The 22082-nt window shown below is 48.2% G+C and overlaps 1 protein-coding gene across 1 annotated transcript in view; it reads right to left on the reverse strand.

Moving 5' to 3' along the window:
* The window catches only part of LOC129843403 (ryanodine receptor 2), a 156274-nt gene that overhangs the window by 15525 nt on the left and 118667 nt on the right, over window positions 1-22082 (reverse strand). Inside the window, exons 33-40 of the mRNA XM_055912112.1 lie at window positions 15226-15312; window positions 14740-14982; window positions 9151-9281; window positions 8634-8676; window positions 7876-8009; window positions 7264-7324; window positions 6972-7118; window positions 2533-2667 (exon numbers count right to left, since the gene is read on the reverse strand). Coding sequence (XP_055768087.1) covers window positions 2533-2667; window positions 6972-7118; window positions 7264-7324; window positions 7876-8009; window positions 8634-8676; window positions 9151-9281; window positions 14740-14982; window positions 15226-15312 — 981 coding nt within the window. The remainder of the gene's footprint in view (window positions 1-2532; window positions 2668-6971; window positions 7119-7263; window positions 7325-7875; window positions 8010-8633; window positions 8677-9150; window positions 9282-14739; window positions 14983-15225; window positions 15313-22082) is intronic.

Genomic DNA, 22082 nt, shown 5'->3' on the forward strand with positions numbered 1-22082 from the left:
ACAGGCCCTTCTGTCTGTCTGTCTGTCTGTCTGTACGTCTGTCTGTCTGTCTGTCTGTCTGTCTGTCTGTCTGTACGGCTGTCTGTACGGCTGTCTGTACGGCTGTCTGTACGGCTGTCTGTACGGCTGTCTGTACGGCTGTCTGTCTGTCTGCCTGTACGGCTGTCTGTCTGTCTGTCTGTCTGTCTGTCTGTCTGTCTGTCTGTCTGTACGGCTGTCTGTACGGCTGTCTGTCTGTCTGTCTGTCTGTACGGCTGTCTGTACGGCTGTCTGTCTGTCTGCCTGTAGGGGCTAATACAGGCCTTGTCTCCTGTCTGTCTGTCTGCCTGTAGGGGATAATACAGGCCTTGTCTCCTGTCTGTCTGTCTGCCTGTAGGGGCTAATACAGACACTTACCACAGGGTAAGACAAGAACAGCTCAAGGACAGAACTACGTCAAATACAAACACGAAGGCACACGTAGCCGACATATCAATACACACAAACTATCCGGGTCCAATAGGGGAGAGGCGATGTGGCGTGAGGTGTGTCTTTATCTGTTGCACACTATCCGGGTCCAATAGGGGAGAGGCGATGTGGCGTGAGGTGTGTCTTTATCTGTTGCACACTATCCGGGTCCAATAGGGGAGAGGCGATGTGGCGTGAGGTGTGTCTTTATCTGTTTTCTGAAACCAGGTTTGCTGTTTGTTTGAGCAACATGAGATGGAAGGAAGTTCCATGCAATAAGGGCTCTATATAATACTGTACACTTTCTTGAATTTGTTCTAGATTTGGGGACTGTGAAAAGACCCCTGGTGGCATGTCTGGTGGGGGAAGTGTGTGTGTGTCAGAGCTGTGTGTAAGGTCCCGTGTGGCTCAGTTGGTAGAGCATGGCGCTTGCACCGCCAGGGTTGTGGGTTCATTCCCCACGGGGGGACCAGGATGAATATGTATGAACTTTCCAATTTGTAAGTCGCTCTGGATAAGAGCGTCTGCTAAATGACTTAAATGTAAATGTGTAAGGTGACTATGCAAACAATTTGGGATTTTCTACACATGAACGGTTCATTCTGATAGGCTCTGATGGCTGTGCTCCTGCCAATACGACCACAATAGAATAGGTCATTAAGGCATTTCTCAGCCCTGAGTCCCAAATGGCAACCGATTACCACTTTAGTACACTACTTTAGGCCCGTAGGACTCAATAGTAGTGCACTATAGAGGGGATAGGGTCCCACAACCCAGATCTTTATTCCGTAAACCGTTACATCTGGGGCTAATTAGACCTGGCCCGGCCAATCAGCAGACCTCGTTCTGACACCACCTTTCTCTGTCTCACCATGTCAGGGAATACTAGGCAATTAGCAGCTGCATCCCAGCAACTAGTGTTTAATTAGCCCGTTAGCTTAACGAACTGCGTTCATCACAGCTCTGCCCGTCGGCACGGCAACCGGGTCGTCGGCACGGCAATCAAGTCGACATAAAGGAGGATGAAGTAGTGGGACATAGAACCGCTGACTGAAATGGGGTTCCAGCTGTAGCTGGATAAACGAGGTCAATAACCCTTACAGTGACTAACACATTCAGAGATGATATTGTGTTGTTTACAATGAAGTCAGTGCTGATCTAGGATCAGGTCCTCCTTGTCTGTATAATCTGATTCAGAGTGATCTAGAAGACAAACTGATCTAGGATCAGGTCTTCCTTGTCTATATAATCTGATTCAGAAGAGAAACTGATCTAGGATCAGGTCCTCCTTGTCTGTATAATCTGATTCAGTGTGATCTAGAAGACAAACTGATCTAGGATCAGGTCTTCCTTGTCTATATAATCTGATTCAGAAGAGAAACTGATCTAGGATCAGGTCCTCCTTGTCTGTATAATCTGATTCAGTGTGATCTAGAAGACAAACTGATCTAGGATCAGGTCTTCCTTGTCTATATAATCTGATTCAGAAGAGAAACTGATCTAGGATCAGGTCCTCCTTGTCTGTATAATCTGATTCAGAGTGATCTAGAAGACAAACTGATCTAGGATCAGGTCCTCCTTGTCTGTATAATCTGATTCAGTGTGATCTAGAAGACAAACTGATCTAGGATCAGGTCTTCCTTGTCTATATAATCTGATTCAGAAGAGAAACTGATCTAGGATCAGGTCCTCCTTGTCTGTATAATCTGATTCAGAGTGATCTAGAAGACAAACTGATCTAGGATCAGGTCCTCCTTGTCTGTATAATCTGATTCAGAGTGATCTAGAAGACAAACTGATCTAGGATCAGGTCCTCCTTGTCTATATAATCTGATTCAGAAGAGAAACTGATCTAGGATCAGGTCCTCCTCGTCTATATAATCTGATTCAGTGTGATCTAGAAGACAAACTGATCTAGGATCAGGTCCTTCTTGTCTGTATAATCTGATTCAGTGTGATGTAGAAGACAAACTGATCTAGGATCAGGTCCTTCTTGTCTGTATAATCTGATTCAGTGTGATCTAGAAAACATACTGATTGTAGATTAAACTCTTTGTGAATACAGGCTCAGGTTTGACTACTCACTGTGAGCATGTCATCACACTTCATGTCCGGTGTCTCTCCCTCTTCCCCTCTATTGTAGAACTTCCTGAAGAAGTTGAACGCCACCACGGTGTAGAGATACACCACCACAGCCAGTAGTCCTACTGTCAGAACCAGCTGGGGAGGGAAAGGAAGAAAGAAAGAAAGAAAGAGAGAGAGAGAGAGAGAGAGACAGACAGAGAGAGAGAGATGGAGAGAGAGAGAGGGAGAGAGAGAGAGAGAGAGAGAGAGAGAGAGAGAGAGAGAGAGAGAGAGAGCGAGAGCAAGAAAGAGAGAGAGCGAGAGCGAGAGCGAGAGCGAGAAAGAGAGAGAGAGCGAGAAAGAGAAAGAGAGGGAGAGAGGGAGAGAGAGAGAGAGAGAGAGAGAGAGAGAGAGAGAGAGGGAGAGAGAGAGAGAGAGAGAGAGAGAGAGAGAGCGAGAGCGAGAAAGAGAGAGAGCGAGAGCGAGAGCGAGAAAGAGAGAGAGAGAGAGAGCGAGAAAGAGAGAGAGAAAGAGAAAGAGAGGGAGAGAGGGAGAGAGGGAGAGAGAGAGAGAGAGAGAGAGAGAGAGAGAGAGAGAGAGAGAGAGAGAGAGAGAGAGAGAGAGGGAGAAAGGGAGAGAGAGAGAGAGAGAGAGAGAGAGAGAGAGAGAGAGAGAGAGAGAGTAAACCTCAATGACAGTATTCTCGGACCAACATACAGTTGAGGATGTTAAGATAGATATGACATGTGAAGACTAGCACTTCCCTACTGACTTAGAACATTTGTGCATATTGACACTCAGTCCAATGTCTCTGGAGGCAGAGAGAGAGGTGCTACCCAGCCCCTAACCAGGCTCCTAACCCAGCTCCTAACCCAAGTCGTTATTAGTGAAGAAGTTGAAAGCCACCATGGAACTATATTATATTTTTATAATCTAATTGCTCAAAGAAAAATATTTAGTTTAACAAGTAATACTTTTTCTTCTCAAAACAGTAGGGATAAAAATGATTGTCACCCCTGTTTTCAATACCTTACGAGGATGACGGCATTGATCCCTATGTTGTCGAACACATTCGGAGGGATATTAGACCATTCCTCCATACAGAAACGCTTTGCATTTATATCTGTAGTCATCCAACTAATGTCAACACCTGGATAATTAGGATTAAATGTTGAATAATGATGAGTGAGAAAGTTGTAGAGGCATAAATATCATACCCCCCAAAAAACTGATAACCTTCTTAATGGTGACGGTGAGAGGTTAGCATGTTATAATGCTAACCTTCTTAATGGTAACGGTGAGAGGTTAGCATGTTATAATGCTAACCTTCTTAATGGTAACGGTGAGAGGTTAGCCTGTTTTAATGCTAACCTTCTTAATGGTGACGGTGAGAGGTTAGCATGTCATAATGCTAACCTTCTTAATGGTAACGGTGAGAGGTTAGCCTGTCTTGGGGTATGATATAAAATGCTAACCTTCTTAATGGTGACGGTGAGAGGTTAGCCTGTTTTGGGGTATGATATAAACTGCTAACCTTCTTAATGGTGACGGTGAGAGGTTAGCCTGTTTTGGGGTATGATATAAACTGCTAACCTTCTTAATGGTGACGGTGAGAGGTTAGCCTGTCTTGGGGTATGATATAAAATGGTAACGGTGAGAGGTTATCCTGTCTTTGGGTATGATATAAAATGCTAACCTTCTTAATGGTGATGGTGAGAGGTTAGCATGTTTTAATGCTAACCTCCTTAATGGTGACGGTGAGAGGTTAGCCTGTCTTGGGGTATGATATAAAATGGTGACGGTGAGAGGTTAGCATGTTTTAATGCTAACCTCCCTAATGGTAATGGTTAGAGGTTAGCCTGTCTTGGGGTATGATATAAAATGGTGACGGTGAGAGGTTAGCATGTTTTAATGCTAACCTCCCTAATGGTAATGGTTAGAGGTTAGCCTGTCTTGGGGTATGATATAAACTGCTAACCTTCTTAATGGTAACGGTGAGAGGTTAGCATGTTTTAATGCTAACCTTCTTAATGGTGACGGTGAGAGGTTAGCATGTTATAATGCTAACCTTCTTAATGGTAACGGTGAGAGGTTAGCATGTTATAATGCTAACCTTCTTAATGGTAACGGTGAGAGGTTAGCCTGTTTTAATGCTAACCTTCTTAATGGTGACGGTGAGAGGTTAGCATGTCATAATGCTAACCTTCTTAATGGTAACGGTGAGAGGTTAGCCTGTCTTGGGGTATGATATAAAATGCTAACCTTCTTAATGGTGACGGTGAGAGGTTAGCCTGTTTTGGGGTATGATATAAACTGCTAACCTTCTTAATGGTGACGGTGAGAGGTTAGCCTGTTTTGGGGTATGATATAAACTGCTAACCTTCTTAATGGTGACGGTGAGAGGTTAGCCTGTCTTGGGGTATGATATAAAATGGTAATGGTGAGAGGTTATCCTGTCTTTGGGTATGATATAAAATGCTAACCTTCTTAATGGTGATGGTGAGAGGTTAGCATGTTTTAATGCTAACCTCCTTAATGGTGACGGTGAGAGGTTAGCCTGTCTTGGGGTATGATATAAAATGGTGACGGTGAGAGGTTAGCATGTTTTAATGCTAACCTCCCTAATGGTAATGGTTAGAGGTTAGCCTGTCTTGGGGTATGATATAAACTGCTAACCTTCTTAATGGTAACGGTGAGAGGTTAGCATGTTTTAATGCTAACCTCCTTAATGGTAATGGTGAGAGGTTAGCCTGTCTTGGGGTATGATATTAACTGCTAATCTCCTTAATGGTAATGGTGAGAGGTTAGCCTGTCTTGGGGTATGATATTAACTGCTAATCTCCTTAATGGTAATGGTGAGAGGTTAGCCCGACTTGGGGTATGATATAAAATGCTAATCTCCTTAATGGTAATGGTGAGAGGTTAGCCCGACTTGGGGTATGATATAAAATGCTAATCTCCTTAATGGTGACGGTGAGAGGTTAGCCTGTCTTGGGGTATGATATAAAATGCTAACCTTCTTAATGGTGACGGTGAGAGGTAGCCCGACTTGGGGTATGATATAAAATGCTAATCTTCTTAATGGTAACGGTGAGAGGTTAGCATGTTTTAGGGGTATGATATAAAATGCTAACCTTCATAATGGTGACGGTGAGAGGTTAGCCTGTCTTGTGAGTATTATTATTCACAATTCATTCAGGACTATCCGTAACCATGGTAGCGTCCACATTAATGTAGACGTGTTCACAGAGATATTCTAATCTCATTGAGAATAAAAGTGACTCCTAAATGACACAACACATTAGCATTCATTAATATTGAGCACCACATCATCTGAAACAACCACACTGCAGATGCATCCAAGGGAATTTGTCCAAATACTATTGGTTCCCTAAAATGGGGTCCCTTGTACCAAAAGTGCTGTACATTTTAAACATTTCACCCAATATGGTTGTACAGAGTGTTGGAGAACAGAGCCGAAACAACAATAATAGTAATATATTGTATCTTTAAACACTATGTACCTACAGTAATATATTGTATCTTTAAACACTATGTACCTACAGTAATATATTGTGAATGTACCTACAGTAACATATTGTATCTTTAAACACTGTATGTATCTACAGTAATATATTGTATCTTTAGACACTGTAGGTACCTACAGTAATATATTGTATCTACAGTAACATATTGTATCTTCAGACACTGTATGTATCTACAGTAATATATTGTATCTTTAGACACTGTAGGTACCTACAGTAACATATTGTATCTTTAGACACTGTATGTATCTACAGTAATATATTGTATCTTTAGACACTGTAGGTACCTACAGTAATATATTGTATCTACAGTAATATATTGTATCTTTAGACACTGTAGGTACCTACAGTAACATATTGTATCTTTAGACACTGTATGTATCTACAGTAATATATTGTATCTTTAGACACTGTAGGTACCTACAGTAATATATTGTATCTACAGTAATATATTGTATCTTTAGACACTGTAGGTACCTACAGTAACATATTGTATCTTTAGACACTGTATGTATCTACAGTAATATATTGTATCTTTAGACACTGTAGGTACCTACAGTAATATATTGTATCTACAGTAACATATTGTATCTTTAGACACTGTATGTATCTACAGTAATACATTGTATCTTTAAGACACTGTAGGTACCTACAGTAATATATTGTATCTACAGTAACATATTGTATCTTTAAACACTGTATGTATCAACAGTTACATATTGTATCTTTAGACACTGTAGGTACCTACAGTAATACATTGTATCTTTAGACAGTGGTTTGTAGAATACTAAGTAAGTGCAGACATAGTGATACAGTCAAGAGCAGACACAGTACCTGTTTGTATCTTTAGACAGTGGTTTGTAGAATACTAAGTAAGTGCAGACATAGTGATACAGTCAAGAGCAGACACAGTACCTGTTTTCCGTTGTGCGTGACAGAAGATAGGATGGTGCGGAGGGTCTTGAAGCCCATGGCGATGTCCAGGAGATGAGCAGCAAAGAAGAAGTTGTTATAGTGACCCAGGATGGACATGGTCATATACCAAGCCAGGTACAGGAACGACTGCAGGGGGTCAGACAGAAGAAGAAGAAGGAGAAGAATACGAAGAGTTAGAAATAGTGTCTGCTAAATGGCATATAAAATGTATTACTGTATATTAAATAAGCAGTTGAAGTTACTTAGCATGATGAAATAAGTCTTTATTTACATTGTCTGTGAAGACGACTCCTAGTTTCCAGATCTGGTACTTGACATCAACAGAGTTTAATCTGTAACAGAAGAGAGAACACAACATTAACAGGATTCATGTTGGGGTGTATTTGTCATCGATCAGGCCTCCTGCTGCCACCATCCTGTACAGTGATTGGTCCTGCTGCCACCATGCTGTACAGTGATTGGTCATTACAACCATCTTCCAACTGAAACACTTAAAACATTAGTTTTCAAAACACCTCTCAGTATATTGGCTTCAGAGGAAGCTTCGTCCATATGAACAACAGGGAAAGAGAGAAAGGTGCACATTTAGAAGGTGGAACTAGATGTTTCGTTCTCTCTAATGTGGAGTAAGATCCCCCATCTATGAGCTTTAATGATCTAAGTTCAATTCCTGTTGAAGGGTCCAACAGGCACTGTCAGGGACATCCAAATCAAATTCAATCAAATGTTGTTGGTCACATACACATATTTACAGATGTTATTGTGGGTGTAGCGAAATGCTCCCCCCACCCCTTCACCCTCCATCCCCTCCCCCTCCCCTGTCATTTCTCCCCCATCACCACCAGCCCCCTACCCAGCTCTTTCTCCCCACCCCCAGACTCACACTGCGGCTAACGAGCTGTCTTTCTTGGGTTTCTTCTTCTCGTGGGCGTCACTGAAGTCCAGAGCAGCCTTGTCCATACCCAGCAGCTCACTGATGCGGTCATGGCCGTAGAACTCTCCATACTTATCCATCACCTGCAGGGGGAACCGCACAGCTTCACTCTACTGTTCTAAACTGGTTCTAAACAGGTTCTAAACTGGTTCTAAACTGGTTCTAAATATGTTGTAAACAGGTTCTAAACAGGTTCTAAATATGTTGTAAACAAGTTCTAAACACGTTCTAAACTGGTTCTAAACTGGTTCTAAATATGTTGTAAACAAGTTCTAAACTGGTTCTAAACAAGTTCTAAACACGTTCTAAACTGGTTCTAAATATGTTGTAAACAAGTTCTAAACTGGTTCTAAACTGGTTCTAAACTGATTCGAAATATGTTGTAAACTGGTTCATAACTGGTTCTAAACAGGTTCTAAACGGATTCTAAATATGTTGTAAACTGGTTCTAAACAGGTTCTAAACTGGTTCGAAATATGTTGTAAACAGGTTCTAAACTGGTTCTAAACAGGTTCTAAACTGGTTCGAAATATGTTGTAAACTGGTTCATAACTGGTTCTAAATATGTTGTAAACTGGTTGTAAACAGGTTTTAAACTGGTTCTAAAGTGGTTCTAAATATGTTGTAAACTGGTTCTAAACAGGTCACTGATGTAGAGCTAAATGTATATCACTGAGAGACTTCAGTGAATATGAATTCAGACCTACCTTCCTCTTCACAAACTTATCCCAGTAGTTGTTGGGAAACGATCTGAAAATCAAAACCAAAGTACATTACATTACTAATCAACATCCTCCAAAACAAAAAACTATTATCCACACGCTCAGTCTATACAGAGTACATTATCCAGCGATGGAATGGATTAACGAAAACTGTTTGCCATATTCATTCATTTACAGAGACCTCTATATCATTAATATGTGATCCGTAGTGGGCTGCAGAGTCAAAGCACCACCACACGCGAGACGAGCGTGATCGTTAGGTTTGACATTTAAACATTTAGAGGACAATTAGCCCAGCCTGTGGCCTCTGTGGACCCAGACCATGCTGTAATAGCTCTGCTGTAATAGCTGACTGAGTCCCTAATGGCACCCTATACCCTACACAGTGCACTACTTTTGAGCAGAGCTGGTCTACAGTAGTGCACTAGGTAGGGTATCTGGTGTCATTAGGGAGGCTGTGATAATGAACTAAGCAGTAACTGAGCGGTAACAGTGGACTTACCCGGTGTTAATCACTAGTCGGTCCCACTGGCCTTTAATGTCGTCCTCCGATGGCTGCTCTGTGATGTAGAGACCGTCGAACTCCAGCTTCCTCGCCACCTCCTTCTCACGCTTGAAGATCACCAACGGGACCTGGTGGGTAAACAGGCATGGAGGGTGGATCAGAGAGGTGGACAACTCTACCTTGAGGCTGTAGTAACCTACCGAGACACAGTAGTAACCTACCGAGAGACAGTAGTAACCTACCGAGAGACAGTAGTAACCTACCGAGACACAGTAGTAACCTACCCGAGAGACAGTAGTAATCTACCGAGAGACAGTAGTAACCTACCGAGACACAGTAGTAACCTACCGAGAGACAGTAGTAACCTACCGAGAGACAGTAGTAACCTACCGAGAGACAGTAGTAACCTACCCGAGAGACAGTAGTAACCTACCCGAGAGACAGTAGTAACCTACCCGAGAGACAGTAGTAACCTACCCGAGAGACAGTAGTAACCTACCGAGAGACAGTAGTAACCTACCGAGAGACAGTAGTAACCTACCCGAGAGACAGTAGTAACCTACCGTGAGACTGTAGTAACCTACCGAGAGACAGTAGTAACCTACCGTGAGACAGTAGTAACCTACCGTGAGACAGTAGTAACCTACCGTGAGACTGTAGTAACCTACCGAGAGACATTAGTAACCTACCGAGAGACAGTAGTAACCTACCGAGACACAGTAGTAACCTACCGAGAGACAGTAGTAACCTACCGAGAGACAGCAGTAACCTACCGAGAGACAGTAGTAACCTACCGAGAGACAGTAGTAACCTACCGAGAGACAGTAGTAACCTACCGAGAGACAGTAGTAACCTACCGAGAGACAGTAGTAACCTACCGAGAGACAGTAGTAACCTACCGTGAGACAGTAGTAACCTACCGTGAGACAGTAGTAACCTACCGTGAGACAGTAGTAACCTACCGAGAGACAGTAGTAACCTACCGAGAGACAGTAGTAACCTACCGTGAGACAGTGGTAACCTACCGAGAGACAGTAGTAACCTACCGAGGCACAGTAGTAACCTACCGAGAGACAGTAGTAACCTACCCGAGAGACAGTAGTAACCTACCGAGAGACAGTAGTAACCTACCCGAGAGACATTAGTAACCTACAGAGAGACAGTAGTAACCTACCGAGAGACAGTAGTAACCTACCGAGAGACAGTAGTAACCTACCGAGAGACAGTAGTAACCTACCGTGAGACTGTAGTAACCTACCGTGAGACAGTAGTAACCTCCCGAGAGACAGTAGTAACCTACCGAGAGACAGTAGTAACCAACCTTGAGGCTGTAGTAACCTACCGAGAGACAGTAGTAACCTACCGAGAGACAGTAGTAACCTACCGAGAGACAGTAGTAACCTACCGAGAGACAGTAGTAACCAACCTTGAGGCTGTAGTAACCTACCGAGAGACAGTAGTAACCTACCGAGAGACAGTAGTAACCTACCGAGAGACAGTAGTAACCTACCGAGAGACAGTAGTAACCTACCGAGAGACAGTAGTAACCTACCGAGAGACATTAGTAACCTACCGATAGACAGTAGTAACCTACAGTGAGACAGCAGTATCCTACCTTAAGGCAGTAGTAACAGCAGTATCCTACCTTAAGACAGTAGTAACAGCAGTATGCTACCTTAAGGCAGTAGTAACAGCAGTATCCTACCTTAAGGCAGTAGTAACAGCAGTATCCTACCTTAAGGCAGTAGTAACAGCAGTATCCTACCTTAAAGGCAGTAGTAACAGCAGTATCCTACCTTAAGGCAGTAGTAACAGCAGTATTCTACCTTAAGGCAGTAGTAACAGCAGTATCCTACCTTAAAGCAGTAGTAACAGCAGTATTCTACCTTAAGGCAGTAGTAACAGCAGTATTCTACCTTTAGGCAGTAGTAACAGCAGTATCCTACCTTAAGGCAGTAGTAACAGCAGTATCCTACCCTAAGGCAGTAGTAACAGCAGTATCCTACCCTAAGGCAGTAGTAACAGCAGTATCCTACCTTGAGGCAGTAGTAACAGCAGTATCCTACCTTAAGGCAGTAGTAACAGCAGTATCCTACCTTAAGGCAGTAGTAACAGCAGTATCCTACCTTAAGGCAGTAGTAACAGCAGTATCCCACCGTGAGGCAGTAGTAACAGCAGTATCCCACCGTGAGGCAGTAGTAACAGCAGTATCCTACCTTAAAGGCAGTAGTAACAGCAGTATCCTACCTTGAGGCAGTAGTAACAGCAGTATCCTACCTTAAGGCAGTAGTAACAGCAGTATCCTACCTTAAGGCAGTAGTAACAGCAGTATCCTACCTTAAGGCAGTAGTAACAGCAGTATCCTACCTTAAGGCAGTAGTAACAGCAGTATCCTACCTTAAAGGCAGTAGTAACAGCAGTATCCTACCTTAAGGCAGTAGTAACAGCAGTATTCTACCTTAAGGCAGTAGTAACAGCAGTATCCTACCTTAAGGCAGTAGTAACAGCAGTATCCTACCTTAAGGCAGTAGTAACAGCAGTATTCTACCTTAAGGCAGTAGTAACAGCAGTATCCTACCTTAAGGCAGTAGTAACAGCAGTATGCTACCTTAAGGCAGTAGTAACAGCAGTATCCTACCTTGAGGCAGTAGTAACAGCAGTAATCTACCTTAAGGCAGTAGTAACAGCAGTATCCTACCTTAAGGCAGTAGTAACAGCAGTATCCTACCTTAAGGCAGTAGTAACAGCAGTATCCTACCTTAAGGCAGTAGTAACAGCAGTATCCTACCTTAAAGGCAGTAGTAACATCAGTATCCTACCGTGAGGCAGTAGTAACAGCAGTATCCTACCGAGACACAGTAGTAACCTACCCGAGAGACAGTAGTAATCTACCGAGAGACAGTAGTAATCTACCGAGAGACAGTAGTAACCTACCGAGACACAGTAGTAACCTACCGAGAGACAGTAGTAACCTACCGAGAGACAGTAGTAACCTACCGAGAGACAGTAGTAACCTACCCGAGAGACAGTAGTAACCTACCCGAGAGACAGTAGTAACCTACCCGAGAGACAGTAGTAACCTACCGAGAGACAGTAGTAACCTACCCGAGAGACAGTAGTAACCTACCGTGAGACTGTAGTAACCTACCGAGAGACAGTAGTAACCTACCGTGAGACAGTAGTAACCTACCGTGAGACAGTAGTAACCTACCGTGAGACTGTAGTAACCTACCGAGAGACATTAGTAACCTACCGAGAGACAGTAGTAACCTACCGAGACACAGTAGTAACCTACCGAGAGACAGTAGTAACCTACCGAGAGACAGCAGTAACCTACCGAGAGACAGTAGTAACCTACCGAGAGACAGTAGTAACCTACCGAGAGACAGTAGTAACCTACCGAGAGACAGTAGTAACCTACCGAGAGACAGTAGTAACCTACCGTGAGACAGTAGTAACCTACCGTGAGACAGTAGTAACCTACCGTGAGACAGTAGTAACCTACCGAGAGACAGTAGTAACCTACCGAGAGACAGTAGTAACCTACCATGAGACAGTGGTAACCTACCGAGAGACAGTAGTAACCTACCGAGGCACAGTAGTAACCTACCGAGAGACAGTAGTAACCTACCCGAGAGACAGTAGTAACCTACCGAGAGACAGTAGTAACCTACCCGAGAGACATTAGTAACCTACAGAGAGACAGTAGTAACCTACCGAGAGACAGTAGTAACCTACCGAGAGACAGTAGTAACCTACCGAGAGACAGTAGTAACCTACCGTGAGACTGTAGTAACCTACCGTGAGACAGTAGTAACCTCCCGAGAGACAGTAGTAACCTACCGAGAGACAGTAGTAACCAACCTTGAGGCTGTAGTAACCTACCGAGAGACAGTAGTAACCTACCGAGAGACAGTAGTAACCTACCGAGAGACAGTAGTAACCTACCGAGAGACAGTAGTAACCTACCGAGGCACAGTAGTAACCTACCGAGAGACAGTAGTAACCTACCCGAGAGACAGTAGTAACCTACCGAGAGACAGTAGTAACCTACCCGAGAGACATTAGTAACCTACAGAGAGACAGTAGTAACCTACCGAGAGACAGTAGTAACCTACCGAGAGACAGTAGTAACCTACCGAGAGACAGTAGTAACCTACCGTGAGACTGTAGTAACCTACCGTGAGACAGTAGTAACCTACCGAGAGACAGTAGTAACCTACCGAGAGACAGTAGTAACCTACCGAGAGACAGTAGTAACCTACCGAGAGACAGTAGTAACCTACCGAGAGACATTAGTAACCTACCGAGAGACAGTAGTAACCTACAGTGAGACAGCAGTATCCTACCTTAAGGCAGTAGTAACAGCAGTATCCTACCTTAAGACAGTAGTAACAGCAGTATGCTACCTTAAGGCAGTAGTAACAGCAGTATCCTACCTTAAGGCAGTAGTAACAGCAGTATCCTACCTTAAGGCAGTAGTAACAGCAGTATCCTACCTTAAGGCAGTAGTAACAGCAGTATCCTACCTTAAGGCAGTAGTAACAGCAGTATTCTACCTTAAGGCAGTAGTAACAGCAGTATCCTACCTTAAAGCAGTAGTAACAGCAGTATTCTACCTTAAGGCAGTAGTAACAGCAGTATTCTACCTTTAGGCAGTAGTAACAGCAGTATCCTACCTTAAGGCAGTAGTAACAGCAGTATCCTACCGTGAGGCAGTAGTAACAGCAGTATCCTACCTTAAAGGCAGTAGTAACAGCAGTATCCTACCTTTAGGCAGTAGTAACAGCAGTATCCTACCTTAAGGCAGTAGTAACAGCAGTATCCTACCTTAAGGCAGTAGTAACAGCAGTATCCTACCTTAAGGCAGTAGTAACAGCAGTATCCTACCTTGAGGCAGTAGTAACAGCAGTATCCTACCTTAAGGCAGTAGTAACAGCAGTATCCTACCTTAAGGCAGTAGTAACAGCAGTATCCTACCCTAAGGCAGTAGTAACAGCAGTATCCTACCTTAAGGCAGTAGTAACAGCAGTATCCTACCCTAAGGCAGTAGTAACAGCAGTATCCTACCTTGAGGCAGTAGTAACAGCAGTATCCTACCCTAAGGCAGTAGTAACAGCAGTATCCTACCGTGAGGCAGTAGTAACAGCAGTATCCTACCTTAAAGGCAGTAGTAACAGCAGTATCCTACCTTAAAGGCAGTAGTAACAGCAGTATCCTACCTTAAAGGCAGTAGTAACAGCAGTATCCTACCTTAAAGGCAGTAGTAACAGCAGTATCCTACCTTAAAGGCAGTAGTAACAGCAGTATCCTACCTTTAGGCAGTAGTAACAGCAGTATCCTACCTTAAAGGCAGTAGTAACAGCAGTATCCTACCTTAAGGCAGTAGTAACAGCAGTATCCTACCTTTAGGCAGTAGTAACAGCAGTATCCTACCTTAAGGCAGTAGTAACAGCAGTATCCTACCTTTAGGCAGTAGTAACAGCAGTATCCTACCTTAAGGCAGTAGTAACAGCAGTATCCTACCTTAAGGCAGTAGTAACAGCAGTATCCTACCTTAAGGCAGTAGTAACAGCAGTATCCTACCTTAAGGCAGTAGTAACCTATGATGCAGCAGAAGGAGATGACAGTGTGTAGGATGGCCAGGATACGCAGGGTGGGCTCCATGTATCCGGTGCTCTCCTCCAGCACAAAGTGGACAAACACAGGTTCCTGCTGGGGGTTTTGAGGCTCCTGGGTGTCACTACCCTCCGTCACGGGGTCCCACCGCACACTGCTGCCTGCCCGGGGCCTTCTGCTTTCAGGCATCACCGCTGAGGAGGAGGACACCTGGAGGAGGGTGAGGGGGGAACAATGAACCATGGGCTCACTCTAAAACGCCTATTCTTTAAACAGTGAGTAGCTGGATCCTCAGGAATATAATCCATAGAAAATGTATTAGTAAAATATATATTGTTGGAGAGTTCTATCCCTCCAATGTTCTCCCCACGCAGTAACCCTTCAGCAGCAGAATCACCAGAGGAATCCATGGAGGGGTAAAACGTAAAGCTACTTCCTACAGGTTGTGATTACCTTGTAGAAGAGGAGGATGAAGTTGATGGCGAAGGCCACAAACAACGCCAGCATTCTCATGTTGTAGAAGTTCCGAGCAAAATAGTTCTAGAAAAAAAGTCAATCACAAACACATTGATGAGGATAGAGGGGTTGGGTGGCTGATAGAGGGGGTGGGGTGGCTGATAGAGTGGGTGGGGTGGCTGATAGAGGGGGCGGGATGGATGATAGAGGGGGGGGGGTGGATGATAGAGGGGGTGGCTGATAGAGGGGTGTGGCTGATAGAAGGGGTGGGGTGGCTGATAGAGGGGGTGGGGTGGCTGATAGAGGGGGTGTGGCTGATAGAGGGGGTGGGGTGGCTGATAGAGGGGTGGGGTGGATGATAGAGGGGGTGGGGTGGATGATAGAGGGGGTGTGGCTGATAGAGGGGGTGGGGTGGCTGATAGAGGGGTGGGGTGGATGATAGAGGGGGTGGCATGGCTGATAGAGGGGGTGGGGTGGCTGATAGAGTGGGTGGGGTGGCTGATAGAGGGGGCGGGATGGCTGATAGAGGGGGTGGGGTGGCTGATAAAGGGGGTGGGGTGGCTGATAGAGGGGTGGGTGGCTGATAGAGGGTGTGGGGCGGCTGATAGAGAGGGTGGGGTGGCTGATAGAGGGGGTGGGGTGGCTGATAGAGGGGGTGGGGTGGCTGATAGAGGGGGTGGCATGGCTGATAGAGGGGGTGGGGTGGCTGATAGAGGGGGTGGGGTGGCTAATAGAGGGGGTGGGGTGGCTGATAGAGGGGGTGGGGTGGCTGATAGAGGGGGTGGCATGGCTGATAGAGGGGTGAGGTGGCTGATAGAGGGGGTGGGGTGGCTAATAGAGGGGGTGGTGTGGCTGATAGAGGGGGTGATGTGGCTGATAGAGCGGGTGGGGTGGCTGATAGAGGGGGTGGATTTAATATACAGTCCATCACAAAACTGATGAGATGTTTGTGAAGGAGAGTGTGGCTGATAGAGGGGGTGCATGGCTGATAGAGGGGGTGGGAAGTGGCTGATAGAGGGGGTGGGGTGGATGATAGAGGGGGTGGGGTGGATGATAGAGGGGGTGTGGCTGATAGAGGGGGTGTGGCTGATAGAAGGGGTGGGTGGCTGATAGAGGGGGTGGTGTGGCTGATAGAGGGGTTGGGGTGGCTGATAGAGGGGGTGGGGTGGCTGATAGAGGGGGTGGGGTGGCTGATAGAGGGGGTGGGTGGCTGATAGAGGGGGTGGTGTGGATGATAGAGGGGGTGGTGTGGATGATAGAGGGGTGTGGCTGATAGAGGGGGTGTGGCTGATAGAAGGGATGGGGTGGCTGATAGAGGGGGTGGTGTGGCTGATAGAGGGGGTGGGGTGGCTGATAGAGGGGGTGGGGTGGCTGATAGAGGGGGTGGCATGGCTGATAGAGGGGGTGGGGTGGCTGATAGAGGGGGTGGGGTGGCTAATAGAGGGGGTGGGGTGGCTGATAGAGGGGGTGGGGTGGCTGATAGAGGGGGTGGCATGGCTGATAGAGGGGTGAGGTGGCTGATAGAGGGGGTGGGGTGGCTAATAGAGGGGGTGGTGTGGCTGATAGAGGGGGTGATGTGGCTGATAGAGCGGGTGGGGTGGCTGATAGAGGGGGTGGATTTAATATACAGTCAATCACAAAACTGATGAGATGTTTGTGAAGGAGGATGATAGAGGGGTGTGGCTGATAGAGGGGGTGTGGCTGATAGAAGGGATGGGGTGGCTGATAGAGGGGGTGGTGTGGCTGATAGAGGGGGTGGGGTGGCTGATAGAGGGGGTTGGGGTGGCTGAAAGAAGGGGTGGATTTAATATATAATCAGTCACAACACTGATGAGATGTTTGTGAAGGAGAGTGTGGCTGATAGAGGGGGTGGCGTGGCTGATAGAGGGGGAGGGGTGGCTGATAGAGAAGGTGAGGTGGCTGATAGGGGGGGTGGGGTGGCTGATAGAGGGGGTGGTGCGGCTAATAGAGGGGGTGGTGTGGCTGATAGAGGGGGTGAGGTGGCTGATAGAGAAGGTGAGGTGGCTGATAGGGGGGGTGGGGTGGCTGATAGAGGGGGTGGATTTAATATACAGTCCATCACAACACTGATGAGATGTTTGTGAAGGAGAGTATGGCTGATAGAGGGGGTGAGGTGGCTGATAGAGGGGGTGGGGTGGCTGATAGAGGGGGTGGATTTAATATACAGTCCATCACAAAACTGATGAGATGTTTGTGAAGGAGAGTGTGGCTGATAGAGGGGGTGCATGGCTGATAGAGGGGGTGGGAAGTGGCTGATAGAGGGGGTGGGGTGGATGATAGAGGGGGTGGGGTGGATGATAGAGGGGGTGTGGCTGATAGAGGGGGTGTGGCTGATAGAAGGGGTGGGTGGCTGATAGAGGGGGTGGTGTGGCTGATAGAGGGGTTGGGGTGGCTGATAGAGGGGGTGGGGTGGCTGATAGAGGGGGTGGGGTGGCTGATAGAGGGGGTGGGTGGCTGATAGAGGGGGTGGTGTGGATGATAGAGGGGGTGGTGTGGATGATAGAGGGGTGTGGCTGATAGAGGGGGTGTGGCTGATAGAAGGGATGGGGTGGCTGATAGAGGGGGTGGTGTGGCTGATAGAGGGGGTGGGGTGGCTGATAGAGGGGGTGGCATGGCTGATAGAGGGGGTGGGGTGGCTGATAGAGGGGGTGGGGTGGCTAATAGAGGGGGTGGGGTGGCTGATAGAGGGGGTGGGGTGGCTGATAGAGGGGGTGGCATGGCTGATAGAGGGGTGAGGTGGCTGATAGAGGGGGTGGGGTGGCTAATAGAGGGGGTGGTGTGGCTGATAGAGGGGGTGATGTGGCTGATAGAGCGGGTGGGGTGGCTGATAGAGGGGGTGGATTTAATATACAGTCAATCACAAAACTGATGAGATGTTTGTGAAGGAGAGTGTGGCTGATAGAGGGGGTGCATGGCTGATAGAGGGGGTGGGAAGTGGCTGATAGAGGGGGTGGGGTGGATGATAGAGGGGGTGGGGTGGCTGATAGAGGGGGTGGGGTGGCTAATAGTGGGGGTGGTGTGGCTGATAGAGGGGGTGATGTGGCTGATAGAGCGGGTGGGGTGGCTGATAGAGGGGGTGGATTTAATATACAGTCCATCACAAAACTGATGAGATGTTTGTGAAGGAGAGTGTGGCTGATAGAGGGGGTGCATGGCTGATAGAGGGGGTGGGAAGTGGCTGATAGAGGGGGTGGGGTGGATGATAGAGGGGGTGGGGTGGATGATAGAGGGGGTGTGGCTGATAGAGGGGGTGTGGCTGATAGAAGGGGTGGGTGGCTGATAGAGGGGGTGGTGTGGCTGATAGAGGGGTTGGGGTGGCTGATAGAGGGGGTGGGGTGGCTGATAGAGGGGGTGGGGTGGCTGATAGAGGGGGTGGGTGGCTGATAGAGGGGGTGGTGTGGATGATAGAGGGGGTGTAGCTGATAGAGGGGGTGTGGCTGATAGAAGGGGTGGGGTGGCTGATAGAGGGGGTGAGGTGGATGATAGAGGGGGTGTGGCTGATAGAGGGGGTGGGGTGGCTGATAGAGGGGGTGGGGTGGATGATAGAGGGGGTGTGGCTGATAGAAGGGGTGGGTGGCTGATAGAGGGGGTGGTGTGGCTGATAGAGGGGTTGGGGTGGCTGATAGAGGGGGTGGGTGGATGATAGAGGGGGTGGGTGGATGATAGAGGGGGTGGGTGGCTGATAGAGGGGGTGGGGTGGCTGATAGAGGGGATGGGGTGGCTGATAGAGGGGGTGGGGTGGCTGATAGAGGGGGTGGGGTGGCTGATAGAGGGGGTGGGGTGGCTGATAGAGGGGGTGTGGCTGATAGAAGGGGTGGGGTGGCTGATAGAGGGGGTGGTGTGGCTGATAGAGGGGGTGGGGTGGCTGATAGAGGGGGTGGGGTGGCTGATAGAAGGGGTGGGGTGGCTGATAGAGGGGGTGGTGTGGCTGATAGAAGGGGTGGTGTGGCTGATAGAGGGGGTGGGGTGGATGATAGAGGGGGTGTGGCTGATAGAGAGGGTGGGGTGGCTGATAGAGGGGGTGGGGTGGATGATAGAGGGGTGTGGCTGATAGAGGGGGTGTGGCTGATAGAAGGGATGGGGTGGCTGATAGAGGGGGTGGTGTGGCTGATAGAGGGGGTGGGGTGGCTGATAGAGGGGGTTGGGGTGGCTGAAAGAAGGGGTGGATTTAATATATAATCAGTCACAACACTGATGAGATGTTTGTGAAGGAGAGTGTGGCTGATAGAGGGGGTGGCGTGGCTGATAGAGGGGGAGGGGTGGCTGATAGAGAAGGTGAGGTGGCTGATAGGGGGGGTGGGGTGGCTGATAGAGGGGGTGGTGCGGCTAATAGAGGGGGTGGTGTGGCTGATAGAGGGGGTGAGGTGGCTGATAGAGAAGGTGAGGTGGCTGATAGGGGGGGTGGGGTGGCTGATAGAGGGGGTGGATTTAATATACAGTCCATCACAACACTGATGAGATGTTTGTGAAGGAGAGTATGGCTGATAGAGGGGGTGAGGTGGCTGATAGAGGGGGTGGGGTGGCTGATAGAGGGGGTGGATTTAATATACAGTCCATCACAACACTGATGGGATGTTTGTGAAGGAGAGTGTGGCTGATAGATGGGGTGCATGGCTGATAGAGGGGGTTGGGGTGGCTGAAAGAAGGGGTGGATTTAATATATAATCAGTCACAACACTGATGAGATGTTTGTGAAGGAGAGTGTGGCTGATAGAGGGGGTGGCGTGGCTGACAGAGAGGGTGGTGTCGCTGATAGAGGGTGTGAGGTGGCTGATAGAGGGGGTGGGGTGGCTGAAAGAAGGGGTAGATTTAATATACAGTCAGTCACAACACTGATGAGAGGTTTGTGAAGGAGAGTGTGGCTGATAGAGGGGGTGGCGTGGCTGATAGAGAGGGTGGGGTGGCTGATAGAGGGGGTTGGGAGGCTGATAGAGGGGGTGAGGTGGCTGATAGAGGGGGTGGGGTGGCTGATAAAGGGGGTGAGGTGGCTGATAGAGGGGGTGGCTGATAGAGGGGGCGGGATGGCTGATAGAGGTGGTGGGGTGGCTGATAGAGGGGGTGGGGTGGCTGATAGAGGGGGTGGGGTGGCTGATAGAAGGGGTGGGGTGGCTGATAGAGGGGGTGGTGTGGCTGATAGAGGGGGTGGGGTGGCTGATAGAGGGGGTGTGGCTGATAGAGGGGGTGTGGCTGATAGAAGGGGTGGGGTGGCTGATAGAGGGGGTGGTGTGGCTGATAGAGGGGGTGGGGTGGCTGATAGAGGGGGTGGTGTGGCTGATAGAAGGGGTGGGGTGGCTGATAGAGGGGGTGGGGTGGATGATAGAGGGGTGTGGCTGATAGAGGGGGTGTGGCTGATAGAAGGGGTGGGGCGGCTGATAGAGGGGGTGGTGTGGCTGATAGAGGGGGTGGTGTGGCTGATAGAGGGGGTGAGGTGGCTGATAGAGAAGGTGAGGTGGCTGATAGGGGGGGTGGGGTGGCTGATAGAGGGGGTGGATTTAATATACAGTCCATCACAACACTGATGAGATGTTTGTGAAGGAGAGTATGGCTGATAGAGGGGGTGAGGTGGCTGATAGAGGGGGTGGGGTGGCTGATAGAGGGGGTGGATTTAATATACAGTCCATCACAACACTGATGGGATGTTTGTGAAGGAGAGTGTGGCTGATAGATGGGGTGCATGGCTGATAGAGGGGGTTGGGGTGGCTGAAAGAAGGGGTGGATTTAATATATAATCAGTCACAACACTGATGAGATGTTTGTGAAGGAGAGTGTGGCTGATAGAGGGGGTGGCGTGGCTGACAGAGAGGGTGGTGTCGCTGATAGAGGGTGTGAGGTGGCTGATAGAGGGGGTGGGGTGGCTGATAGAGGGGGTGGGGTGGCTGAAAGAAGGGGTAGATTTAATATACAGTCAGTCACAACACTGATGAGAGGTTTGTGAAGGAGAGTGTGGCTGATAGAGGGGGTGGCGTGGCTGATAGAGAGGGTGGGGTGGCTGATAGAGAAGGGTTGGGAGGCTGATAGAGGGGGTGTGGTGGCTGATAGAGGGGGTGGGGTGGCTGATAAAGGGGGTGAGGTGGCTGATAGAGGGGGTGGGGTGGCTGATAGAGGGGTGGGGTGGCTGATAGAGGGGGTGGGGCGGCTGATAGAGGGGGTGGGGTGGCTGATAGAGGAGTGGGGTGGCTGATAGAGGGGGTGGGGCGGCTGATAGAGGGGGTGGGGCGGCTGATAGAGGGGGTGGGGTGGCTGATAGAGGGGGTGGCTGATAGAGGGGGCGGGGTGGCTGATAAAGGGGGTGGGGTGGCTGATAGAGGGGTGGGTGGCTGATAGAGGGTGTGGGGCGGCTGATAGAGAGGGTGGGGTGGCTGATAGAGGGGGCAGGATGGCTGATAGAGGGGGCAGGATTTAATATACAGTCCATCACAACACTGATGAGATGTTTGTGAAGGAGAGTATGGCTGATAGAGGGGGTGGCGTGGCTGATAGAGAGGGTGAGGTGGCTGATAGAGGGAGTGGGGTGGCTGATAGAGGGGGTGGTGTGGCTGATAGAGGGGGTGGTGTGGCTGATAGAGGGGGTGAGGTGGCTGATAGAGAAGGTGAGGTGGCTGATAGGGGGGGTGGGGTGGCTGATAGAGGGGGTGGATTTAATATACAGTCCATCACAACACTGATGAGATGTTTGTGAAGGAGAGTATGGCTGATAGAGGGGGTGAGGTGGCTGATAGAGGGGGTGGGGTGGCTGATAGAGGGGGTGGATTTAATATACAGTCCATCACAACACTGATGGGATGTTTGTGAAGGAGAGTGTGGCTGATAGATGGGGTGCATGGCTGATAGAG

Source organism: Salvelinus fontinalis, unplaced genomic scaffold (genome assembly GCF_029448725.1).
Source record: "Salvelinus fontinalis isolate EN_2023a unplaced genomic scaffold, ASM2944872v1 scaffold_0131, whole genome shotgun sequence".
Lineage (NCBI taxonomy): Eukaryota > Metazoa > Chordata > Actinopteri > Salmoniformes > Salmonidae > Salvelinus > Salvelinus fontinalis.